The sequence below is a fragment of the Chrysochloris asiatica genome, unplaced genomic scaffold, assembly GCF_000296735.1.
Source record: "Chrysochloris asiatica unplaced genomic scaffold, ChrAsi1.0 scaffold00061, whole genome shotgun sequence".
Lineage (NCBI taxonomy): Eukaryota > Metazoa > Chordata > Mammalia > Afrosoricida > Chrysochloridae > Chrysochloris > Chrysochloris asiatica.
In genome coordinates this window covers 12,304,681-12,326,074 of record NW_006408579.1, presented here as the reverse complement: position 1 = coordinate 12,326,074, position 21,394 = coordinate 12,304,681, and the positions used below count along the sequence as shown (strand labels likewise).

The following is a 21,394-nucleotide window of genomic DNA, read 5'->3' as shown; positions in this document are numbered from 1 at the left end:
GAGAAAAGATTGAAGTTGTCAAAGACTTAGTTTGCTTGGATCAACCATCAAATAAACTGGAAGCAGTAGGCAAGAAATCAGACGACATACTGCATTAGGCAAATCTGCCGCACAAGTTCTTTTTAAAGTGTTGAAGAGGAAAGATGTCAGTTTAAGGACTACGTTGCGCCTGACCCAAGCCATGGTGTTTTAAGTAGCCTCATATACATGTGAAAGTTGGGTAGTGAATAAGGCAGACCGTAAAAGAATTGATCCATTTGAGTTATGGTATCGGAGAAGAATATTAAAAAGTACCATGGACTGCCAAAAGAATGAACAGATCTATGTTGGAAGATGTATACCTAAATGCTTCTTGGAAGCCAGTATGGTCAGACTTTGTTTCTCATGCTTCGGACATATAATCAGGAGACGCCAGTCCTTGGAGAAGGATATCATGTTTGATAAAGTGGAGGGTCAAGAAAAAGAGGAAGACCCCAGTGAGGTGATTGGCACAGTGGCAGTAGCAGTGTGCTCAAATGTAGTAATGATTATGAGGTTGGCGCAGGACCGGGCTGTGTTTCGTTCTGTTGTGCATAGGATTGCTGTTAGTACCAGCTTGATGGCACCTAACAACAACAACATATAGCCTATGGGCCAGAGGTTCCCCATCCCTGCTATATAGGGTTTCTGAGGAGTAGCTGGTATATATTTGAACTGCCGATCTTGTGGTTTGAAGTTCAGAGCTGATCCTACAGCATCACACCAGGAATCCAGATATAAATTAGTACAAGTTTAAAATTTTAATTTAGAATAAAAACTTTCAATTTGCAGGAAAAAATTAAATTGGTATATGATACTCTGTATAGAGAGTATCACCACCAGAAAAATGTTTTGGATAAAATGAAGTCAAAATTGTTTTAAGAAAGTAAGTACTGAGTAACCAAGATGTTGCCTTAAACTTTCTAGTGATGAAGATGTACTAACTGCTTATTGGCACTGCATCACTTGAATAGCTGGCTTAACTGTTTCTTGCTGTTTCCTGCCATTCTGTTTTCAATACTCATGTGACATAGTTGCTGATAGTCACAAAGGTTAATGGAGGAATCTGATGGGGATGCTACTTCAATGCTGAAAAAAATGGCATGAGCAAAAGCAGTAATGTCATGCATGGCCAGAATGGAATAGAAATTCTTAGCATAGAGCTGAAAATTCAACCCTTGGCATATTTAAATTTAAAAATGAGGCTAAATAATATTTTAATAGGCATGTTAGGTAATTGAACATGAGCAAGATATTTTCATTTGCAATTTCTTGTTTCCAGTCTGTGTGTAGAACGGAAGAAACTGGGAACTGTCCCTTTAATAAAATGCTGTTTACCTATTCTCTTCTAGTAGGAGTGGCTTAGGAACCTGTAGAGTGAGGTATAACTTCCAATTCTGTATTCTGACCTGCCACCTTGGAGAGTGCTGATACTATAAACCAGGAAGTGACAAACCGGACTTTTACACTACCTTGGACCTTGCCTTTTAGAAGGAACTCCTCATAACAATATGAGGAGATCAAAGCAGTGATTTTACATAGTTGTTGTGGAATACTTGGAACTCTGCTGCTGATAATTACGGAGACTTTGCAGCATACTTAGAATACAAAGCTTTCTGGGCCAGAAACTGATCGTCTGACTTTTGAGCCTTCTCTGATTACTACTTGGTTCAACCTTATTTTGTTAGACTACTCTGTAGACTGAACCAGGTCTCACTCCTTTGTTTGCAGGTAGGTGGTCAGCTTTTGTTGAAAAAACCTAAATTGTGTTTTAAAGTTAAGTTGGCAAATTGGTTCTACTGCCGATTACAAAAAGAATTGTGACTATCAGGCTGGGCGTATTTTTAAATATTCACTATTGCTGTAAATCACCAAATGTTTGTAATTTCTGAACATCTTTTTAGAAAAATAGCAATTAAAAAAAATTAGCAAATCTATAAGATGGTGAGTTGAATGAGTTCTGCTTTGCCTTGTATGTGCCTATTATATATACATGCATATTTATTAGTAGAGTAAAAATATAACCGGCTTACCCAGCTATTAAGTTTGTTAGCATTTGATAATACTCATACTTTAAAATATTTATCTATGTATTCACATAAACTTGTATTTTTGTTAGCAGCATTTTATTTGTATTATAAGTTTCATTTCTTACACTCTCAGGGAGCTGAGTATTTGTCATCATTTTATCTACTTGCTTCAGTCTGTCTTTGAGATAGTTTGATCATTTTATTTCAGAGAAATTTTATAAGAAGTTAATCTTCAAGTTTATTAGAATATTGCTTTTTTTGCCTACAAAGCTAATGATCCTTTTATGACACTAAAAATGTTTCAAAGGCGACTTTGGAAGAATGACTAAATTAGTAGTATAGGCTAACTGTAATTGTGGGAAAAATGCTAATAGTTGACTTTTCTGGAGTGAGAGGCAGAAAAGGGATGTGTAGATACCTTTAGGATCAAGGAATATTGATTCCCAAGTATCTTTACCACTAGTGATCTTTTAATTTTTTTTCTGTGTTCCAAAATAAGTGGCATATATGAAATAATAAAATATTGAATATTCATATTTTTTAGACATACATTGTTTCCAGTGAGAGTTTCTTAGCAACCTGAAATAACTGGTTAATATTATTCAGTGCCAACCAAAGAAGCTGGACATTTAGCATGAGTAACTTTATTATGGGTCCCTTTTGGATATTTTTTTCTTGTTGAAATGCTGATAATTGTGCCTTTTCATCATATACTCCTGTGGAATGCTAATGGTTTGGGTTCTGTAGATTGGGAATGAGTAGTCCAAAGTACAGAAGTTTGGTACTTCATCTCTCTGAGGTTTCATGAAATATAATGAAGGTCATCTGATATAACATAACAAACAAAGATCCTATGGCTACGAAACAGAAGAAACAAAGAACAAGAATAAAGGAAATGGCATTTATTATAGGGAGTATCTGGGAGGAGTTCAAGGTACCTTGAGTGGTAGGATCAGCACTAGACTGTGAACCACAAGGTCAGGATTTCAAACCCACCATCTGCTCCTCAGAAATCCTATACAGGGTCACTGAGTTGCAACCGACTCAGTGGCACTTAACAACAACAACATACATTTTGGCAACAATAAAACTATATTTTTATCTCTACTATTTCCCAACTTGAAACAGATAAACCATTAACATACTTCAAAAGTAATATTACTTAAGTTAGTGTATTCTGTGTTTTGTGTTGGTTTTCCTTTCCCCAAGTTTTTTTTTTTTTTCATATCTCCATATTCTCCCTTTGGTGGTGGTGGTGGTTATATTCTCCCTTTAGCTCAGCTAAATACCCTTCTCAAGTGTGAAGCCTTATGTGATAATCCTAATTCACAGTAATTTTTATACCATGTTGATAATATGAGTATTTTAGTGAGTAATTTATCATATATAGCTTGTAGTATTTAGCTTTACTTAATAGCCTCCCATGTCTCCCTACCTATGTTCTGTGTTGTTTGAGGGCAAGGAGTTTAATTTGTATCTTATTTTATCCTTCTTGGCATCTAGTGTGGTGATACACATTTAGCAGGTACTAAATAAATATTTGTTGAATGAATGAGAGATAGTCTTGCCAACAGTTGCTTCAGGTGTTACATTAGTGTTAACATTGCTTAATCATGTAATTACCCATCTATGATCTTTCTAGAAGGAGCCCTGTTGGCACAGGGGTTAAGCTTTCAGTTGCTAGCTGAAAGGTCAGTGGTTTGAATCCACTCAGTGACTCAGAGAAAGCTGAAGCGTTCTTCTTTTATAAAGAGGATGGCCTTAGAAACCCTAGGGGACAGTTCTCTGCCTGGCTGAGTAGGTAGGAGTCAGAATTGACTCAATGGCAATGTATTTTTTTGTTTTCTTTTGTTTTAATGGTTTGAGAAATCATACCATTGATTATCATATTGCTGCTATTTATGGTTTGCTATGTAATACATGAATTTGTTGTATTTAGTGATTTCAACACTTAACATCCTACCAACGCAGACAGAACAAGCTGAACTTTATTATAAGTAGATCAAAGGAAACATTCTGGAATCTAGCAATGTATGTTTTAGAGAGATTTAATTTAAAATGTTACATGCATTTAAGATTCTAAAAATTATTTAAATATTTGACTAGGCTTTTGAATTAAGAAGATGGATTCTGAGTTGACAGGATGCTGAATGGTGATCCGGTGGTCATGAAAGACTGGTTGGATTGTAGAATTTAAATTATAGATTAGTGATTGCTAGAAACTATGGAAATTTTATTTTAGGAAAAGAAATTTTGAATAATTTTATCTCTCATTTAAAGTATTTATTATGTACTGTATAAACACTATTTTATCTATTCCCCATAACACCTCTGTCAGGTAGATTCTAAAATCCATTTTTACAAATACAGCAAACTGAGACTTGTAAAGGTTAAATTACTACTAAAGACACACAGCTAGTAGTTTTTTTGTCTTAAGAGTAAATACTTTGAAAAAACCCCACAAATGACAAAAAAGAGTAAATGCTTTGAATCACTTTACATTGTCTTTTCCCAATACTTAGTGTAATTTTGATGTCATTGTAGAGCTTGACCAAACAGGAATTCTGGCAGCTGGTACAGCAGAACTATGGCCCTGAGCTAGGCTTAAGTGCTGAAGAAATGGAAAATTTGACACTGTCAATTGATGATAATGTGCAGCCGAGGTATGTCAAGCTTTATCAATCATTAACCAAAACAGACTTATTTTGGATTCTACTAATTCATAATTTCTGTTAATCCATCCAAGTGTGAAATTTGTTTGTTCTCTGCAGTGGAATACAATAAAAAGTGGGAACAGGGAATGCTAGTTTGATTGCAAGTATATACAGATAGGATATATGAGGAAATGTTCCACCATTCATCTGCCACTATGGTGTGCTGTGGTGTCTTGCATGCTGCTATGGCACTGGAAGCTATGCCACCAGTATTTCAGGTGCCGAGGTCAGTTTTCAAAGGAGTCTTCAGGCTAAGATAGACTAGAAAGGGAGGCTCTGTTAATCTACTTCCAAAAACATCGGCCAGTGAAAACCTTATGAATAACAGTGAAACATTGCCTGATATACTGCTTGAAGATGAGCCTCTCAGGTTGGAAGGCACTCAAAATACAACTAGGGAAGAGCTGCTTCAAAGTAGAGTTGACATAAATGATGTGGACAGAGTAAAGCTTTCAGGACATTCATTTGCTGATGAGGTACTATTCAGTGTAAGAAGATACCACTGCAGACACCCATTAATAATCAAAACGTGAAATGTGGTAAGTATGGATCTAGGAAACTTGGAAATCATCAAAATTGAAATGGAACATATAAAGATCCATATCCTAGGCATTAATGAGCTGAAATAAACTGTTATTGGCCATTTCGAATCAGATATTCATATGGTCTACTATACTGGGAATGGCAAATTCATAAAGAGCATTTCAAGATCTGTGTTGAAGTACAACACTGTCTGTGATAGGATAATATTTGTCATAAGATAGTATCTATCCACCTACAGGGAAGACCAGTTAATATAGTTACTATTATTCAAATTTAGCCAGGCTAGTAGCCAGACTAGTCCCCAGGCTTCTCAAGCTGGCTGTTCTAAATGGGGATGTGCCCTGGCACACATTTAGCAGAACAGGCTCTACAGTTGGCATGGAGAGGAAGCTGCATTCTGCCCGTGGGCTTGGATTAGCAAAGACCCCAAAAGCAGAAATGAAGCCAACACAATGCTTACTTCTCAAGAGTCATCAAACATGAGGGAAAAACCTTTGGAACCAGGCACTGTTGTTCCAGCTCCTCTTCTCTTTTTGTAATTCATGACCCTCCTGTATTTCTCCTTGGTTCCCAACTCTCCCCTCCGCATCCAAAGTTCCTGTCTCCAGATATCCTGGTACAGGGGGAGCCCCGTAGACCCCAGGAACTTTGAGGAATTCCCAGCAGTTTCTGGCTATGTGTGACAGGGGTGAAACTTCCCAAGGGATCAAATATACAGAAAGGAAGCTACATCACTCTAGAACAGATTCCTCCTGGGGACCCTGGACAGAGACTAACCAGCATATTGGGGCCAGATTTCTGACAACTTCTAGGTGCCAGCATTCACTAACTCACACTGCCATATTACCAGAAAGATGACAGGGACTTCACAGTCACCGTCTTCACAGGGACAGACAGGACTATGCACAGTCCTGGGGGACCTTTCCCACGTGCCTTCCTACCCTCCCATTGTTCATCATGTGTACTCAGAATCCAGCCGTCTTCATGTACCCCTAAAGTTAGCTGGGAACTAGGGGCCTGTTCCAGGGTCCCAAGCTCCTGGTCCTCAAAGAGTAGATATACCCCCCAGATGATGACTGGAAACAAAACAGTTGTGCCCCCCAATCTGGGCACTGGAGGACATGGGGAGAAGAACTTCTGTTCATTCTAGCAAATGTCCCCAGAAAAGAACAGATCAAGGTCAGAGCCCTGCAGCACAGTAGGTGTTAAGGGTCATCCTTTTTTCTTTCCTGGAGCCACATCATTCTCTAGGATCCTGTACTGTGGGCAAACCTGGTAGCCTGCATCCCAGTAATGGTTATGCCAGTCTCATCTCAGCATAGAGTTTCTACTTTCTCCTGAGGATGCCAAGAATTTCTAAGGAGACCTGGCTCTTCAGGAGGAAATATTTGAAATTCCAATTTCCATTAGTAAAAGGAAGCAATTATTGCTTAGGTCTTTAGTTGAGCTGCTTTAAAGATGAATCTATAATATTACTCTAGCCATTCCTTATCTTAAGATGACACCATTTTATTCCTGGATATTCTATACCTCTATTTCCACCAAAACTCTCATGCTCTGTTCATTCCTATACTCCCGACTTCTACTCTCTGTCTACCTGTGCCTATTACCTGACCCTGTGTATTTCATAGCCCCATCCTTGGAGGAACATGTAGGCCTGTTGTTATGGTTCTGACTGCATCACTTTGAGCAGCCCACCTGCTCAGGTATTATGGCCTGTCTATCTTCCCTGATCCCCCTAACCTTAGCCTAGATGTGGAGCTGTCAACGTAATGCTTGACTCTCTGAACAGATGGAGTCAGGTGCACTAACACACCTTCCTGTCCTCAGCAGCAGAGCCATTACTGCCATTAGCACAGTCGCTGTTGTAAACTCTCAAAGTCAGCTGTACTATTTTAGGACCAAACATACTGTTTTTGTAAAGTATTATTCGTTAATAAATCTATAAGATAGTTTTAGTTTAAAAAAAATTATCACTAATGCCAAAAATGAAGAAACTGAAGATTTTTACAAACTTCTGCAGTTTGAAATTTATTTCACATGCAATCAAGATGCTTTGATAGTTACTAGTTATTGGAATACACAAGGTAAAAGCAAAGAAGTAACTGTAGCTGGAAAATATGGCCTTGGTGATAGAAAAAAATGCTGGAGATTGTATGCTAGAATTTTGTAGGAGCAGGGAGTTCTCTCTCATGTTGGATAAGCACTGGACAGTTAACATCAATGTTGGCAGGTCAAACCTACTAGCTACTCATTGGAAACCGTATACAGGTTGCTACGAGTCCAAACCGACTCTATGGCACTTAGCAACAACAAAGATTTATTAGTTGCAAATAGCTATTTTCAACAACATAAATGACTACTATACACATAGACCTCACTAGTTGGAATGCTTAGAAATAAGATTGACTACTTCTGTAGAGAGAGATGATGGAGAAGTTCAGTATCATCAGTCAGAACAAGGCCAAGGGGCTGACTGTGGAACAGATCATCCATTGCTCCTGTGTATGTTCACGTTGAAACTGAAGAAAATGAAAACAAGTCCATGAGAGTCAAAATATGACCTTAGATATATCCCACCTGAATTTAGAGACCATCTCAAAAATAAATTTGGCACATTGGATACTAGCAACTGAAGACCAGATGAGTTGTGGGGTGACATCATGGACATCATACATAAAGAAAGCAAAAGGTCATTAAAAAGACAGTAAACAAGTTAAAGACCAAAATAGGTGTCATAAGCAATTCTAAAACTTGTCTTGAATGTAGAGAAGCTAAGTGGAAAGGAAGAAATGAAGATGTAAAAGAGTTGAACAAAAATTTCCAAGGGTGACTAGAGAAGACAGAGTATTATAGTGACATGTGCAAATACCTGGAATTAGAAAATCAAATGGAAAGAACACACTCAGAATTTCTCACTATGAAAGAACTGAAGAAAAAATTTAAGCTTAGAGATGAAATATTGACTAATTCTATAGGAAAAATATTGATTAATGCAAGGAGCACCAAAAAAAGGTGGATGGAATATATAGGGCCACTATAGCAAAAAGAGTTGGGCTTCATTTCAGGAGGCAGAAAATTCTCAAGAACAGATGGTATTGAAGCAAGAAGTCTAAGCTATATTGAATGCATTGGTGAAAAACAAGGCTTCAGTAACTGGCAGAATACCAGTTGAGGTATTTTAACACAGGGATGCAATGCTAGAAGTACTTTAATGCTAAAAAATTTGGAAGACAACGCTACCTGACCAATTGATTGGTTGAGATTCATATTTGTGCCCATTACAAAAAAGAATGCAGAGGCTTTCTCATTCCCTCGTCTCTGCTCTCTTCCTCTCCCTCTGCATTGCTATGCCCTGCTCTGAAGTGATATCGGCTGTCTCTCCCAGCAAGCGGGTCCGGTCTGCCAAGGTGGGTTGCATGTGGCTCCACTTTGCCTGGATGTTGGAGCATGCTACTGGGGGGTCCTTGCAGGCAGTGGACTATGACCTGTACAGTGCCTACGACCATACAGTCCCACCCATGGAGAAAGCCAAACTGACATTCAGATAGCCCTTCCTTCTGGGTGTTATGGAAGAGTAGCTCCGTGTTCTGGCTTGGCTGCAAAACACTTCATAGATGTAGGAGCTGGTGTCATTGATGAAGATTATAGAGAATACGTTGGTGTTGTACTATTTAATTTTGGCAAAGAAAAGTTTGAAGTAAAAAAGTGTGACCAAATTGTACAGTGCATTTGTGAGCGAATTTTTTATCCAGAAATTGAGGAAGTTCAAGTTTTGGATGACACTTAAAGGGGATCAGGAGGTTTTGGTTCCACTGGAAAGAAAAAATTTAGGCTAAGAATTAGGCCAAGAATGACTTTCTTTTTTTCTCCTTAATATATAGAATTTTCACTTAAGGTTAAAAAAAAAAAAAAGAAAGGATGCAGAATTATCAAACAATAATTTCATTAATATCATCACAAGTAAGATATTGCTGAAGAAAATTAAAAAATAATTGCAGCAGTACATTAATGGGTAAACTGCTAGACATTCAAACCATATTCAGAAGAGGACATGGAACTATGGATATCATTGCTGACATCAGATCGGTCTTAGCTGAAAGCAGAAAATAACCAGAAAGGTGTTTATTTATTTGCATTTTTTTGACTATGCAAAGACATTTGACTGTGTGGATCGTAATAAACTTTTAAAGTTGTGAAGAATGGGAATTCCAGAACAACTTAATCTGTATGCTGAGCAAATAATTAGAAAGCTGAACTATATTAAGAAGAATGTGACACTAAGATTGGTGGAAAACTCAATAACAACCTGCAATATACAGATGATACAGTCTTGCATGCTTAATTAGAAGAGAATTTGAACCCTTATTCATGAAAATCGGACTACAGCCTTCAGTGGGTATTAGACCTCAACATAAAGAAAGCAAGAATCCTCACAACTGGACAAGTATGCAACACCATAAATGGAGAAAGATTGAAGTTGTCAAAGATTTCCTTTTATTTAGATCCACAGTAAAATCCATGGAAGCAGATGGCAGGAAATCAAGCCTCATATTTGCAATGAAAATACCTGATATAAAAGACTTCTTTAAAGTGTTAAAAAGCAAGCTGTTACATTGAGAACTAGGCACTTGACTCAAGCCATGGTGTTTTCAGTCTTCTCATATTCATGTGAAAGCTGGACAATGAGTTGGTTCTGACCAACAGCAACCCTGTATAGGGTTTCTGAGGAGCGGCTGGTGAGCTTGAATTGCTGACCTTGCGGTTCAAGCCAACTTTGCAGTTCAGCTCATTAACCCACAATTAAGAATTGAGTGTTACCGTATGGTAAAGAATACAGAATATACCATGGATTGCCTGAAGAATCAGCAAATCTATGTTGGAATAAGTACAGCCATATGTGTCCTAGAAGGGAAGATGGTGAGACTTTGTCTCATGTACTCTGGACATGTTATCAGGAGGGACCAGTGCTTGGAGAAGGATGTCATGCTTGGTAATGTAAAGGGTCAGTGAAAAAGAAGAATGTCCTCAACAAGTTGGGTTGGCACTATGGCTAAGCAATAATGGCCTCAAACATAACAATGATTTTGAGATTGCACAGGACTGGGTAGTATTTCCTTTTGTTGTTCATAGAGTCATTATGAGTCAGAACTGACTGGATGGCATTTAAGAACAACCACCAAGAAATGTTAACTATGTATCTGTGTCACCTAGGATTTGTCGTGCTGTTTTCGTTAGTTGCTCTTGGGTCGATTCCGTCTCATGTTGACTCCAAGTGTAGAGAGTAGAACTGCACTATAGAGAGTCAAGGCCGTGATCTTTCAGAAGCAGTTCACCAGTCCTTTCTTCAAAGCTCCTCTGGTTGGGTTTGAACTGCCAACCTTTTAATTACTAGCCCATCATTGAAAACTTGGTTTTAGTAAACATTTCTTATTAAGGATCAAGAGCTAGTGAAATCTCTGAGATGTAGATGACAATAAGATCAATTATAGAGAAGGTATTTTCAGGGATTCAGAGATATCACAACTGTTTCTAAAGGATTCCCTGGCATAGTGCTTGGTATGTGGTTGGTACTCAATAAATATTGAATGCATTAATGAAAAGGGCTTATAGAACTTTGGGGAAGATAAGCCATGCATGCAAATAATTATGACTCAAAGGAGATTACAATAATGGTTATGAAGGAAAAATACATAATGTAATAAAGAAGTTAGGAGTGGAGAAATTCGTTTTGACTAATGGCGTTTCATTTGGAAGAGTAAACATCTTTATTAACCTATAAAGTAAAGGTACATTTTGACCAGTGCTAATATCAGTTAAAACAACTACAGATAATACATTAAATTTCTATAGCAAGTATTGTGCTATGTGAAAGAAGTCAGTCATTAAAGACCACATGCAGTATGATCGCATTAATATGAAATGGAGTCTAGAATCTATAAATCCATAGAGCTAGAAAATAGATTAGTTGCCAGAGGTTGGGAGGACAGAGGACTGGGGAGTGATTGCTAGTGTATATGGGGTTTCTTTTTGGGGTGTGAAAATGATCTAAAACTAGACAGTGGTGCTGATTGCATGGCTCTGTAAACCATTGAATTGTACACTTAAAAAAGGGTGGATGTTATAGTATGTGAGTTATAATTCAATAAAACTGCTATACAAATTATATAGCAATTAAGTCTTGAAAATAGATATCTTTGGAAATCTCAATATGTGTACAAAATTTTATTCGTCTATGTGTCCTTCTAGTTATCCAAGCCTATTCATATCATTTCAGTTCAGCATCAATAATTTGCTTTTTTACATACTTGCTCTTATATATTTTATAAATATTTTCTTTAAAGTTGAAAATTTTCATTATGCTACTCTCCTTTTGAAGTTTGCTAGGGTAGTCAGGCAATGATCTAATAATACAAACAACCTTGAATTGTGGTAAATAAGATATGGATTTTAGCCTGGATTTTTCACCAAGTAGCTGAGCAACTTCAGGCAAATCTCTTAACTTTTCTGGTCCTCAGTTAACTCTTGTATGAAATGATGAAATTTAAGTAAAGTTGTCTGCTAATTTGGGAAATTTAGACATTTGAAAAAGAAGGGACCAAATCTTTTTGACCAGCTACTTTAAAAACATTTGTTGTATTGTTAAGTGCCATTGAGTTGGTTCCAACTCATAATGACTGTATAGGGTTAATGAGGAGCGACTGGTGAGCTTGAACCACTGACCTTGTGATTCAAACTGACTTTGCAGTTCTGCGCATTAACCCACAGTGCCATATCAGGACTCCTAAAAACATTTAGAGCTAGGTTTTTGAAGGGGCTTGAGTGCTTTCTAAGAAAAGGCACCACAGGATCCTCATACTAGCTTCTACTCTTGTATTGGAATTTCCTTAACTCTGCCCTAGTTTCTTTCCCAACCCCCAACCCCTTCTTCCCTTTCCCCCCTTCCTTCCTGTGCTTGTTATTCCCCCCCCCCCCCCACACACACACACACACACTTTACTGCCATCCTTGAATTCCCAAAATGCAAATAGTTAGTGGGCTAGTTCTAGGGAGGCTTTTTCTTGTCTGGCCCCTCAGAGCCTTTACATTCTGCCAGGCCCAGAAGCGACTTGATAACAGTATGATTTGGGCAGAGTAGAATAGGATTGGAAGTTTTTTAAAAATCTGTTTTGTTCCTTCCTTAGAGTAATAGGGTTTAAGGTGTCAGGGTGTGACTTCATTTTCGCAGTAGAGCTTTAAGTCTTTAAGCAGTAATGATTCTAAGGGAATAATAATAGAGTGAGATTGAATACTATACAATATTGTATTCCTTTTACATTCAATAGACTTTACTTCCTTTTTGTTCCCTGAAAGAGGAAAAAAGCAGCCTCCAGAATACTTGGAGCTATGATCATTTGAAAGAGCTTTCTTAAACCTTGTTATTAGGGACCAGAAGCGTGAGAAGGGGAGCTTGAATTGATTGAGGGAGTCCTACTGTAGTGCTGTAAGGAGCTCTGGTAGCATAGTGGTTAGGAATCGGGCTGCGAACTTTAAGGTTAGCAGTTTGAAACCATCAGCTGCTCCGTGGGAGAAAGATGAAGCTTTCTGCTCCCATAAAGATTTACAGACTCGGAAACCTTGTACAGGGTCGCTACAACAACAAGTGTGGTGTTGTAGGATGAGCATTAGATTGCTAGTTGCAAGGTTGGTACTTCAAAACCACCAGCCGCTCTTTGGAAAACCCTATACAGGGGGCCCTGTGAGTTAGAGCTAATTTGACAGCACTCAACAACAACATCATCTTCCATCTTGGCCAGGACTGAGTCAGAGGGAAGGAGGTCTGAAGGTGCCTTCTGGTGCTGACTCGTCTATAACCCCTACCCTGCACCTTTCAAAGGTTGGTGGGTGACCACACACTGAAATTGAAACTAGAAGTGTTCCTTTAGATAGTTGTTACTGCAGCCACTTGTACTTGGTTAATTTGTTAATGGTCTCTGATGTTTACAGAATCTCATATGAGCACATCTTTTGTTTTCAGAAATAAAGTAAATTTCATGCAATTTAAGAAAATAACCTCATTATAAGTAATAGTTGTGTTGTTAAGTACCTTTGAGTTGGGTCCGACTCACAGCAACCCAGTATAGAGTTTCCTAAAAGTGGCTAGTGAGTTTGAACCGTCAACCTAATCCGAACTTCCAATTCAGTGTTTTTCCTACTGAGCCACACCAGGACTCTGTTGTAAGTTGTTAGCATATTACGCTACAATAATTCATTTGTCTTCAAATGCTTTATAATAAGAAAGGACCTCAATGAGAAGGGCAATCTCTTATTGGTGTGGAGGTGGCCTTGTTTATGTTTTCATAATGATGTGTTTCTTACAGAAGCCCAGGACGAAGCAGTTTGGATGACTCTGGAGAGAGAGATGAAAAATTATCCAAGTCAATCAATTTTTCCCATGAATCTGAGAGTCGGGTTTCAGAAACAGAGTCATTCAATGGAAACACACCAAAAGGGGTTAGTATGTGATAGCCTGTGTAAAATATTTATGGTACCACTATGTGTTAATCATAACATAAGAGCAAACAGAAATACGTTATATGAAATCTTTAAAAAACTTAGAATATCAAGCTGTTACTTTATTATAGAAGAAAGAAGTTTTATGTCTATGAGTAACAACAATTACATGACAGCAGTATCTGGTTTTGTTCTAAGCTGTATAAGATGCAGATCTACCAGGTATTTCACCTAGTATCAGTAAACAAAGGATAAACATCACTAAAAGATAACAAGATGGAGAAATTCATTGGTAGCAGCACTCTTCCTGAGGTGTGTGGCAAATGTGGTGGGAAGAACTGCTTTGAAGAGTGACATGAGAAGGCTGAGTAGCAAGCTTATTTTATATGTGCTTTGTAAGCTGCCCTCAAAGCAGAAAGGTCCAGTTAACTACTGGGCTTTGGAGCAAGTTAGTTTTTTCCTTTATATTTTCAAGAATCCTTGTAAGCATATATATATATATATGTATATGTATTAGTTTCAGTAAATTTCTATCACTTAGAGTCTTCTATTTGCTACTCAATTTGTTCTTCTTTGCCAATGGAAGCATCTTTGATATAGTTGCTTTGTCCTTTTGAAATGACATTAAATCCCTGATGACTTCCTTTCTGGCACATCTGTACATTTTCTGCCCCAGAGTTCAGAATCAGCCCTTTTCTTAATGAGCCATAATTCTTCTCAATGGAGAATAGTGTTTAGAGAGCCCATTGTGTGTGCTGAGAGTGCTCCTCCTGCCGAGTTCTTTCTTCCCTGATCTGATGCAAGTTTGAGGCCAAAGCTGAATGTCTTGGTTTAGAGTTGGGCTTTCAAGCCAGACTGCTTAGCTTCCAATCTTACCTTTGCCATTTAATGACCTTAATTAATGTCTCATAGGGGTTTTTATAAAGGATTTGTTGTTGTTAAGTACTGTCGAGTCAGTTCTAACCCATAACTACCCTGTATAGGGTTTCCGAGAAATGGCTGATGAGTTTAAAGCTCTAACCTTGTGGCTCAAACAAACCTTGAAGTTAAGGGCTTATCCTATGGTACTACACCAGGATTCCTTATAAGGATTATTGTTGTTGTTGTTAAGCGTCATGGAGTTAGTTCCGACTCATAGTGACCCTGCACAGGGTTTCCGAGTCTGTAAATCATTATGGGAGCAGAAAGCTTCATCTTTCTCCCACGGAATGGCTGGTAGTTTCGAACTGCCGACCTTAAGGTTTGCAGCCTGATTTGTAAGGATTGTAAGGAGCTACCAGAGCTCCTTATAAGGATTAGATGAATAAATATATGGAAAAGTGCTAAGAACAGTTCTTTGTGCCCTTTAAGTGTTTAGTAACAATAAGCTATAATTATAATTGAAGGTGAATCTGTGTGTGACAGCAATGATCCTGATCCTTTAGTATTTTGCCCATGAACCACCAAGATCTTTTATGAATAATGTTGGGGAAACATTAAAATAGAATATATTTATGTAAAAGACCACCAAATGATCTGCTTGTTCCTGGCAACTGTCATCAACTAGCTCAGTCTGATTTCATGTTGTGGATTTCTCTAGCACAGAACCATCTGGAAACATTTAGGGACTTATTGCTGTTGAACATGATTCTAGAACCTGGTCTCTTTGTACTCACTGAGAAGACCTAAGCGCTCCAATTTTGGGCAAGGTACAAGATGGGTAAATGTCTTACAGTCTCTGCCCTGTTCCAAAAGTCTAACTTTGAGGACTGTTCTCAGAACTACTTAGCTCTACTTGAATCCTTCCTACAATTTCAAATGTCCCTACTCTTAGTGTCGTTAACTATCATTTTGGCCCCTGAAGGAAGTCACAGTTCTCTCAGGAAAGGGAGAGAATACAGAGAAACAGTTTTAATGTTTTAAGGTCAGTTATATGTGTACGTTATATGACGTATATAGGTATTTTCAGGTTATGGAATGCAAAATATAGAAATTCAGTTCTCCTCTTCCTTTTGCATCTAAGAGCAGCCTGGTGATGGTCTCAAATGTCAACACATGTCCTATATCATTTACTTTGTTGCATTTTCACCTCCAGCAAGTATTAGAAAGAACTTTCCAATGGTGAGAGTGCTGACACATTGCGGAGAATGCAACCAGTGTTATGGAGCACTTTCCATATAAACTATTGAATGGAAAATGAATTTACTATGTCAACTTTCACCTAAAACACAATAAAACCAAAAGAAACCAAATCCACTGTGATTGGGTCCATTCTGACTCATGGGGACCCTGTAGGATAGAGTAGAACTCCTTAGGGTTTCTGAGGCTGTAAATCTTTATGGGCGCAGACAGCTTATGTTTCTCTCATGAAGTAACTGGTGGGTTCAAACTGCAGACCTTTAGGTTAGCAACCCAAAGTGTACTCCACCAGGGCTAAAGTAAAAAAGAAGAAGAAAAAAAGATTTTCCCCCAAAATGTGGACATTGTGCTTTTTTAAAAAAAATTGTAAATACTCATTTTTAAAAAAACTTTTTATTGTGACTTGAGTGAAGGGCAACAGACAAGATCATCAGCTTTACATTTAACAAATTAATTATGTGCTTTATTTCATCTCAATGATTGCAACTCCCTCCTTGCAACAACAGTAACCCTATTTCCTCAATTTAGCTTCCCTTTTACATCTTACATTTCACAAATGAGCAAAGTAAAAATATTTGATATACACATGCAAAAGAGAAATATATATTTATTTAAATGTCCTAAGGAAATATTCTGCAAGCCAGCCTCCTGCCCACAGGCATACATCCTTACTCAGTCCATGGGCCTAGAACCAGCTGCTCTACCTCTCCATGCCTTTGCTTCTGCCACCATCTCTGCCATTGCAGATTTTCTAGGCAGGATCTCACGTTCCACTTGTGCTCTTGCTTCTTATGGTCCTGAGACCCTCTGTTCCTGAAATGGGAGATGAAAGACTCTCCCCTTTTAGTTACACATCTTCTACAATTATAGCTCTGACAATCACAATTAATCCTGCTAACAATTACTCACAATTGAATCATCAAATCCTATCAGCATCAACCCCTACCCCCTTTCACCAGATCTATCTGGAGAAGAGGAAAACTATTCAGTGGGGAATTCTAGCTTACCCACCTCATTCTGAAACTTAAGCACATTCATGAAAACTTGTAAACCAGCAGCCTCTTCGTGCCTTTGTAGCGCACCCCTCCCCCACTTTTTAAAAGCTTTTATTGTGAACTGAGTGATAGTTTACATGGGAGAATGTCAGGTTTGCACTCAACCTACCATATTTTTTGTTTCATGGCCATTACAATCCCCTCCATGTATCATCATTTAACAGTGTTTGCTTCTATTGCTTATATTGTTTTTTTAAGTACACAAAGACACACAAGATTATATAATCATTTAAACAGCCAAAAGGCACATTCTGCAAGTCAGCCTCCTGGGCACAAGTACCCAGCCTTTCTCTTTCCATGAGTCTAGCGTCCTCAGCTGCTCAGTCTCTCCATGCCATCACCTCTACCTCCATCTCTGGTGTCCTTGCTTCTCTGGATAGGGTCCTACGTTCTACCCATGCTCTTTGCTCTTGATGGTCCTAGGTCCTCTGTTCCTGAAATGTAAGATTAAACACTCCCCTCTTTTGTTACACAACTTCTATGATAGTTAACAGTCACAATTAGTCATGATAACAGTTACTCTAGTGAATCAATAGAATCCTATCCTATCTCCTTTCATCATACCCCTCTAGACAAGATGAAAACTATTCAGTAGGAATTCTACTTTGCCCCACACACTCTGAAACTAAACTCCCTCGTGAAAACTTTTAAGCCAGCCACTTCATGCCTTCATAGCCCTCAAACCTATTTAAGGTAGCCAGTGTTTAAGTTGCCTGTCTGTATCAACCCTGTGTACAGAGGGGATAGGCTTGATGCTTGATTTGAAGACTCTTTCCTTCTTCATTGGTATTTTGATCTACTACATCCATAAGTAATAAATCAAAGTCATCAAATTATAGCAATTTTCACTTGCTTCCTTTATCAAATTTCTTTATCTTCCTCTAGTCGAGTTCTGATCATCAAGTCATCGAAGCTAAGTCAAATGGGTACTATCTGCAAGTTTGGACGTTCTTGTGCATATTCCCTCTCTTCCCCCACTTCGTATCAGCTGGATGCTTACCCCTCAGCTCTAACCCTCTGTGGCTTGGTCAGTGTTCATGGGCTCTGGTGTTCCCAAGTTTTCCCAAACTTTGGAGCAACCAGCTCTTCCTCTTCTCTCTTTCATCTCACAGTCAACAGGAATCTATGGAACATGGTCAAACTCAGCCCATATCTTCATTACTATCTTTCCCCCACTTCCACTCACATGTAGACCAAAGCAGTTTCCAGCAAGCTTACATGCCTTCTCATGTGCTCCCTTTGAGTTTCAGTCTTGGAGAGGGGTTTGTCCTGATGGGATTGATTGTTGCCTTGATGGCTCCCCAGTGAACTGCTTCCTTGTTCTTGTAATACCTCAACAGATTGCATGTGTGTGTGTGTGTGTGTGTGTGTGTGTGTGTGTGTGTGTGTGTTTCCACTGGTCTTTCTTTCAAGAAGTATCCTCTGTTCCTCTAGTCTCTCCAGGCTGGTCTGCTTGTCCTTTCAAGTGGGAATGTCCTACCTTAGAAGGTTCTGTGGATGGGGCTCAGGATTCCACCTAATACCCTATATACTTCAAAGGTTCCACAAAATGCCTATTTCACTGGGCAAGTTATAGGACCCCTTTTAGGTATTCCAATAAGTTATAGACTGAAGATGGACTTACAAGCTTTCTGTAATCATGTTTCCTAATATTCCTTTCTATCCCACTCAGTTGTCTGTTTTACAATATGAGGCAAAAACAGTATACGTAAGATAGCCAAGCATCTTAACATTATTTCCCCACATTTACCCTTTCAGACTATGCCTTGATCCCTATATCACAGAACCCTGTTCTTCCAAGGTTGAACATACATCACTATTTACCTCTATTCCATTTAGCCCATGCAACCCCACCTAAGTGTTCCCCTATCTACCCTGCTTCTACTCCCTCCACCTTCTTGTGTATTTCCCTCCCCTTTTGTATTGCCCTCCCCAACACCAGAGCTATGATGTGTCTGTCTCCTAACCTGTACTCTGCTGTCCTCTCCCTCCAACCAACCAACAAAGATTTTTTTTTTTTTCCTTTTAGTATGGCTTTCTTTTCTTAAGCTTTTACAATAATGGTTGTATGCAGTATTTGTTTCATTCAGCATAATGTCCTCAAGGTTCATCCATGTTATGTAGTGGTTTTCAGCTTCATTATTATTCTTCAAGGTAGCACAGTATCCATTGTGTGTATGTACCAAAGTTTATTTATCCATTCTTCCATTGATGGGCACTTAGCCTGTCTCCGTCTTTTTGACTTTGCATTCCAGTGCTCATCTCACAGTGCCACACCAAGACTTCAGAAAGTAGAGATAGCATCATATATTAAATATATTTTAATGCCCTGTGCCTTAATCCTATAACAGTAAAGCCAATTGTGTCCTTAAGAGTTTATTATGAAATTGTTTTCTCATTTTAATATCCTCTCTCCCCTGTTGTACTCTCGTGTGACTTTTTCTCTCGTTTTGTTTACCTTTCCTACTTAGTTACTGGTCTTGAAAGATGGATGAGTGCTCTTCTTTGAGATAATGGGGTCGGAATTATCTGGTGAAACTACTCTGCTTTGACTCCTCTCCTTTTCACACCCAAAGAACGGTTCCATTTTGTTGTAGTTGTTGTTATTCTCTGTCCACTTTCTTTTCTGTTTAGGTGGATCACCTATGTTCTTTTTATATCATATTCTTCATAAATTTGATATTTATTGCTGTATAATAGACAACTTTAGACTAATATATATAATTTACTATTATTATCTTCTGTCCTAAAATTGAACATCACTGGAACTGTGTTACATACACGAACGACGTGTAACTCTTTTTCAAAGAGCAATATTGCAAAGCATTCTTCTTATTAAAGATCTCACTGTAAAATCACAGCTTATGATCTATTTAAAAATTTTTAAACTTCGGTGTTATTTTATTATTATTTTTTGTCTTATAGGGGTTAGGAAAAGAAGAGCCCCAAAGTGAGAAACAGATCAAGAAGAGTCCTTTACTACCTTCAGAAAAAAGCTTACGTAGCATACCATCAAAATCTCTGGACTTGAATACAAATGAGTATCTTTCCTTGGACAAAAGTAGCAGCTCAGAATCTGTGAATGAAGGTAAAGACTTTCTTACAGACTTCAATAAAATTTCAGTTCTGACTTTTAATGTTTATTTTGAGTGCATATGGATTGAGAACTTGATTGTGGTAAGTATAGTCTCACTGATAAAGAACCAAAAAAGCAATAGAAGTTACAGAAAATAAGGGAAAGCGACTGCTAACTTTAACTTATCTCCCTGTCTTTCAGAAGCTTGAAATTTGAAAATCTCTGTAACATTTACCTTTTAAAATGCTAAGCCTTAAGTAATGGAGATGGAGCAGTAGTAATGGATAGGCAAATAAGCTAATGACAGTCTGCATGCCCATGTCTGTGTGCCAGGAATTTTGTAAGTGGAATGACCTTTGAGTTCATATATAGGTTATTGTGGTGTGCTGTCAATTTGATTCTGACTCAGTAACCCTAGCGGTTACAGCCTCATTTTACTGATAATGAAAATGAGGTCTTTTGTTTTTATTAGGTGCAGTTGAGTCATTTGTTACCCATGTTGTTGTTGCTGATAAGTGCTGTTGAGTGCTATATACTAGAGACATTGTATAGGGTTTCCTAGGAGCAGCTGGAGGGTGTGAACTGCCAACCTTGTGGTTAGTGGTTCAATGTTTACGCTAAAGCGCCATACCAGGACTCCTTCCGACCCATAGCAACCCCATTACAACAGCGTGAAATACCCCTTGTACTGGCGTCATCCTCACATTTGTTGTTATTTTTGAACCATTTGTTGTTGACACTGTCAGCCATATTGTTAAGGGTCTTCTTTTTTGTTGACCACCTGTGTTTTACCAAGCATCATGTCCTTCTCCAGATACTGGTTCCTTCTGATTAGGTGCATTTGAGTTGTCCTTCCGCCAAGATAGATTTGTTTGTTCTCCGGGTGGTCCCTGGTGTAGTCAGTATTCTTCACAAGCACAGTCATTCAAAGGCATAGAGTTTTCTGAGTTCTAGAAGGATAAAATCTATAATCAGGCAGCTAGGATTAGTAATCAGTACCCCAATTCTGTATTTTTATTTAATCTCAGCACTTCGCAGTTCCTTTTTTCTTATCCTCTTTTCCCACACCCCCAACCAAAAAAAAAAAAAAGACATTTAGCAAAGCTTATTCCAGATAAGGCTATTTTGTAAATAATTATTAAAGTTAGTTGTTTTGGTTAAAGTACTCTGAGATGAATGTTAATTTAAATTATTGCGTTGTTAGGTGCTGTTGAGCTGCTATTGACTCATTGAGACCCTGGTTCTGTGCCAATTTCACAATTGTTGCTACATTTGAGCCCATTGCTGCCGCTGTGCCAATCTATCTCATTGGGTGTCTTCCTCTTTTTCTCTGACCTTCCACTTTAC

At 38.3% G+C, this 21,394-nt stretch overlaps 1 protein-coding gene and 1 pseudogene across 1 annotated transcript in view; both read left to right on the top strand.

The window, feature by feature from the left end:
- The window catches only part of GRAMD1C (GRAM domain containing 1C), a 157,744-nt gene that overhangs the window by 66,711 nt on the left and 69,639 nt on the right, over window positions 1-21,394 (top strand). Inside the window, exons 4-6 of the mRNA XM_006864173.1 lie at window positions 4,593-4,711; window positions 13,666-13,798; window positions 19,897-20,059. Of these exons, the coding sequence (XP_006864235.1) occupies window positions 4,668-4,711; window positions 13,666-13,798; window positions 19,897-20,059 (340 nt within the window). The 5' untranslated portion in view covers window positions 4,593-4,667. The remainder of the gene's footprint in view (window positions 1-4,592; window positions 4,712-13,665; window positions 13,799-19,896; window positions 20,060-21,394) is intronic.
- On the top strand, window positions 8,656-9,182 carry LOC102834829 (annotated as a pseudogene).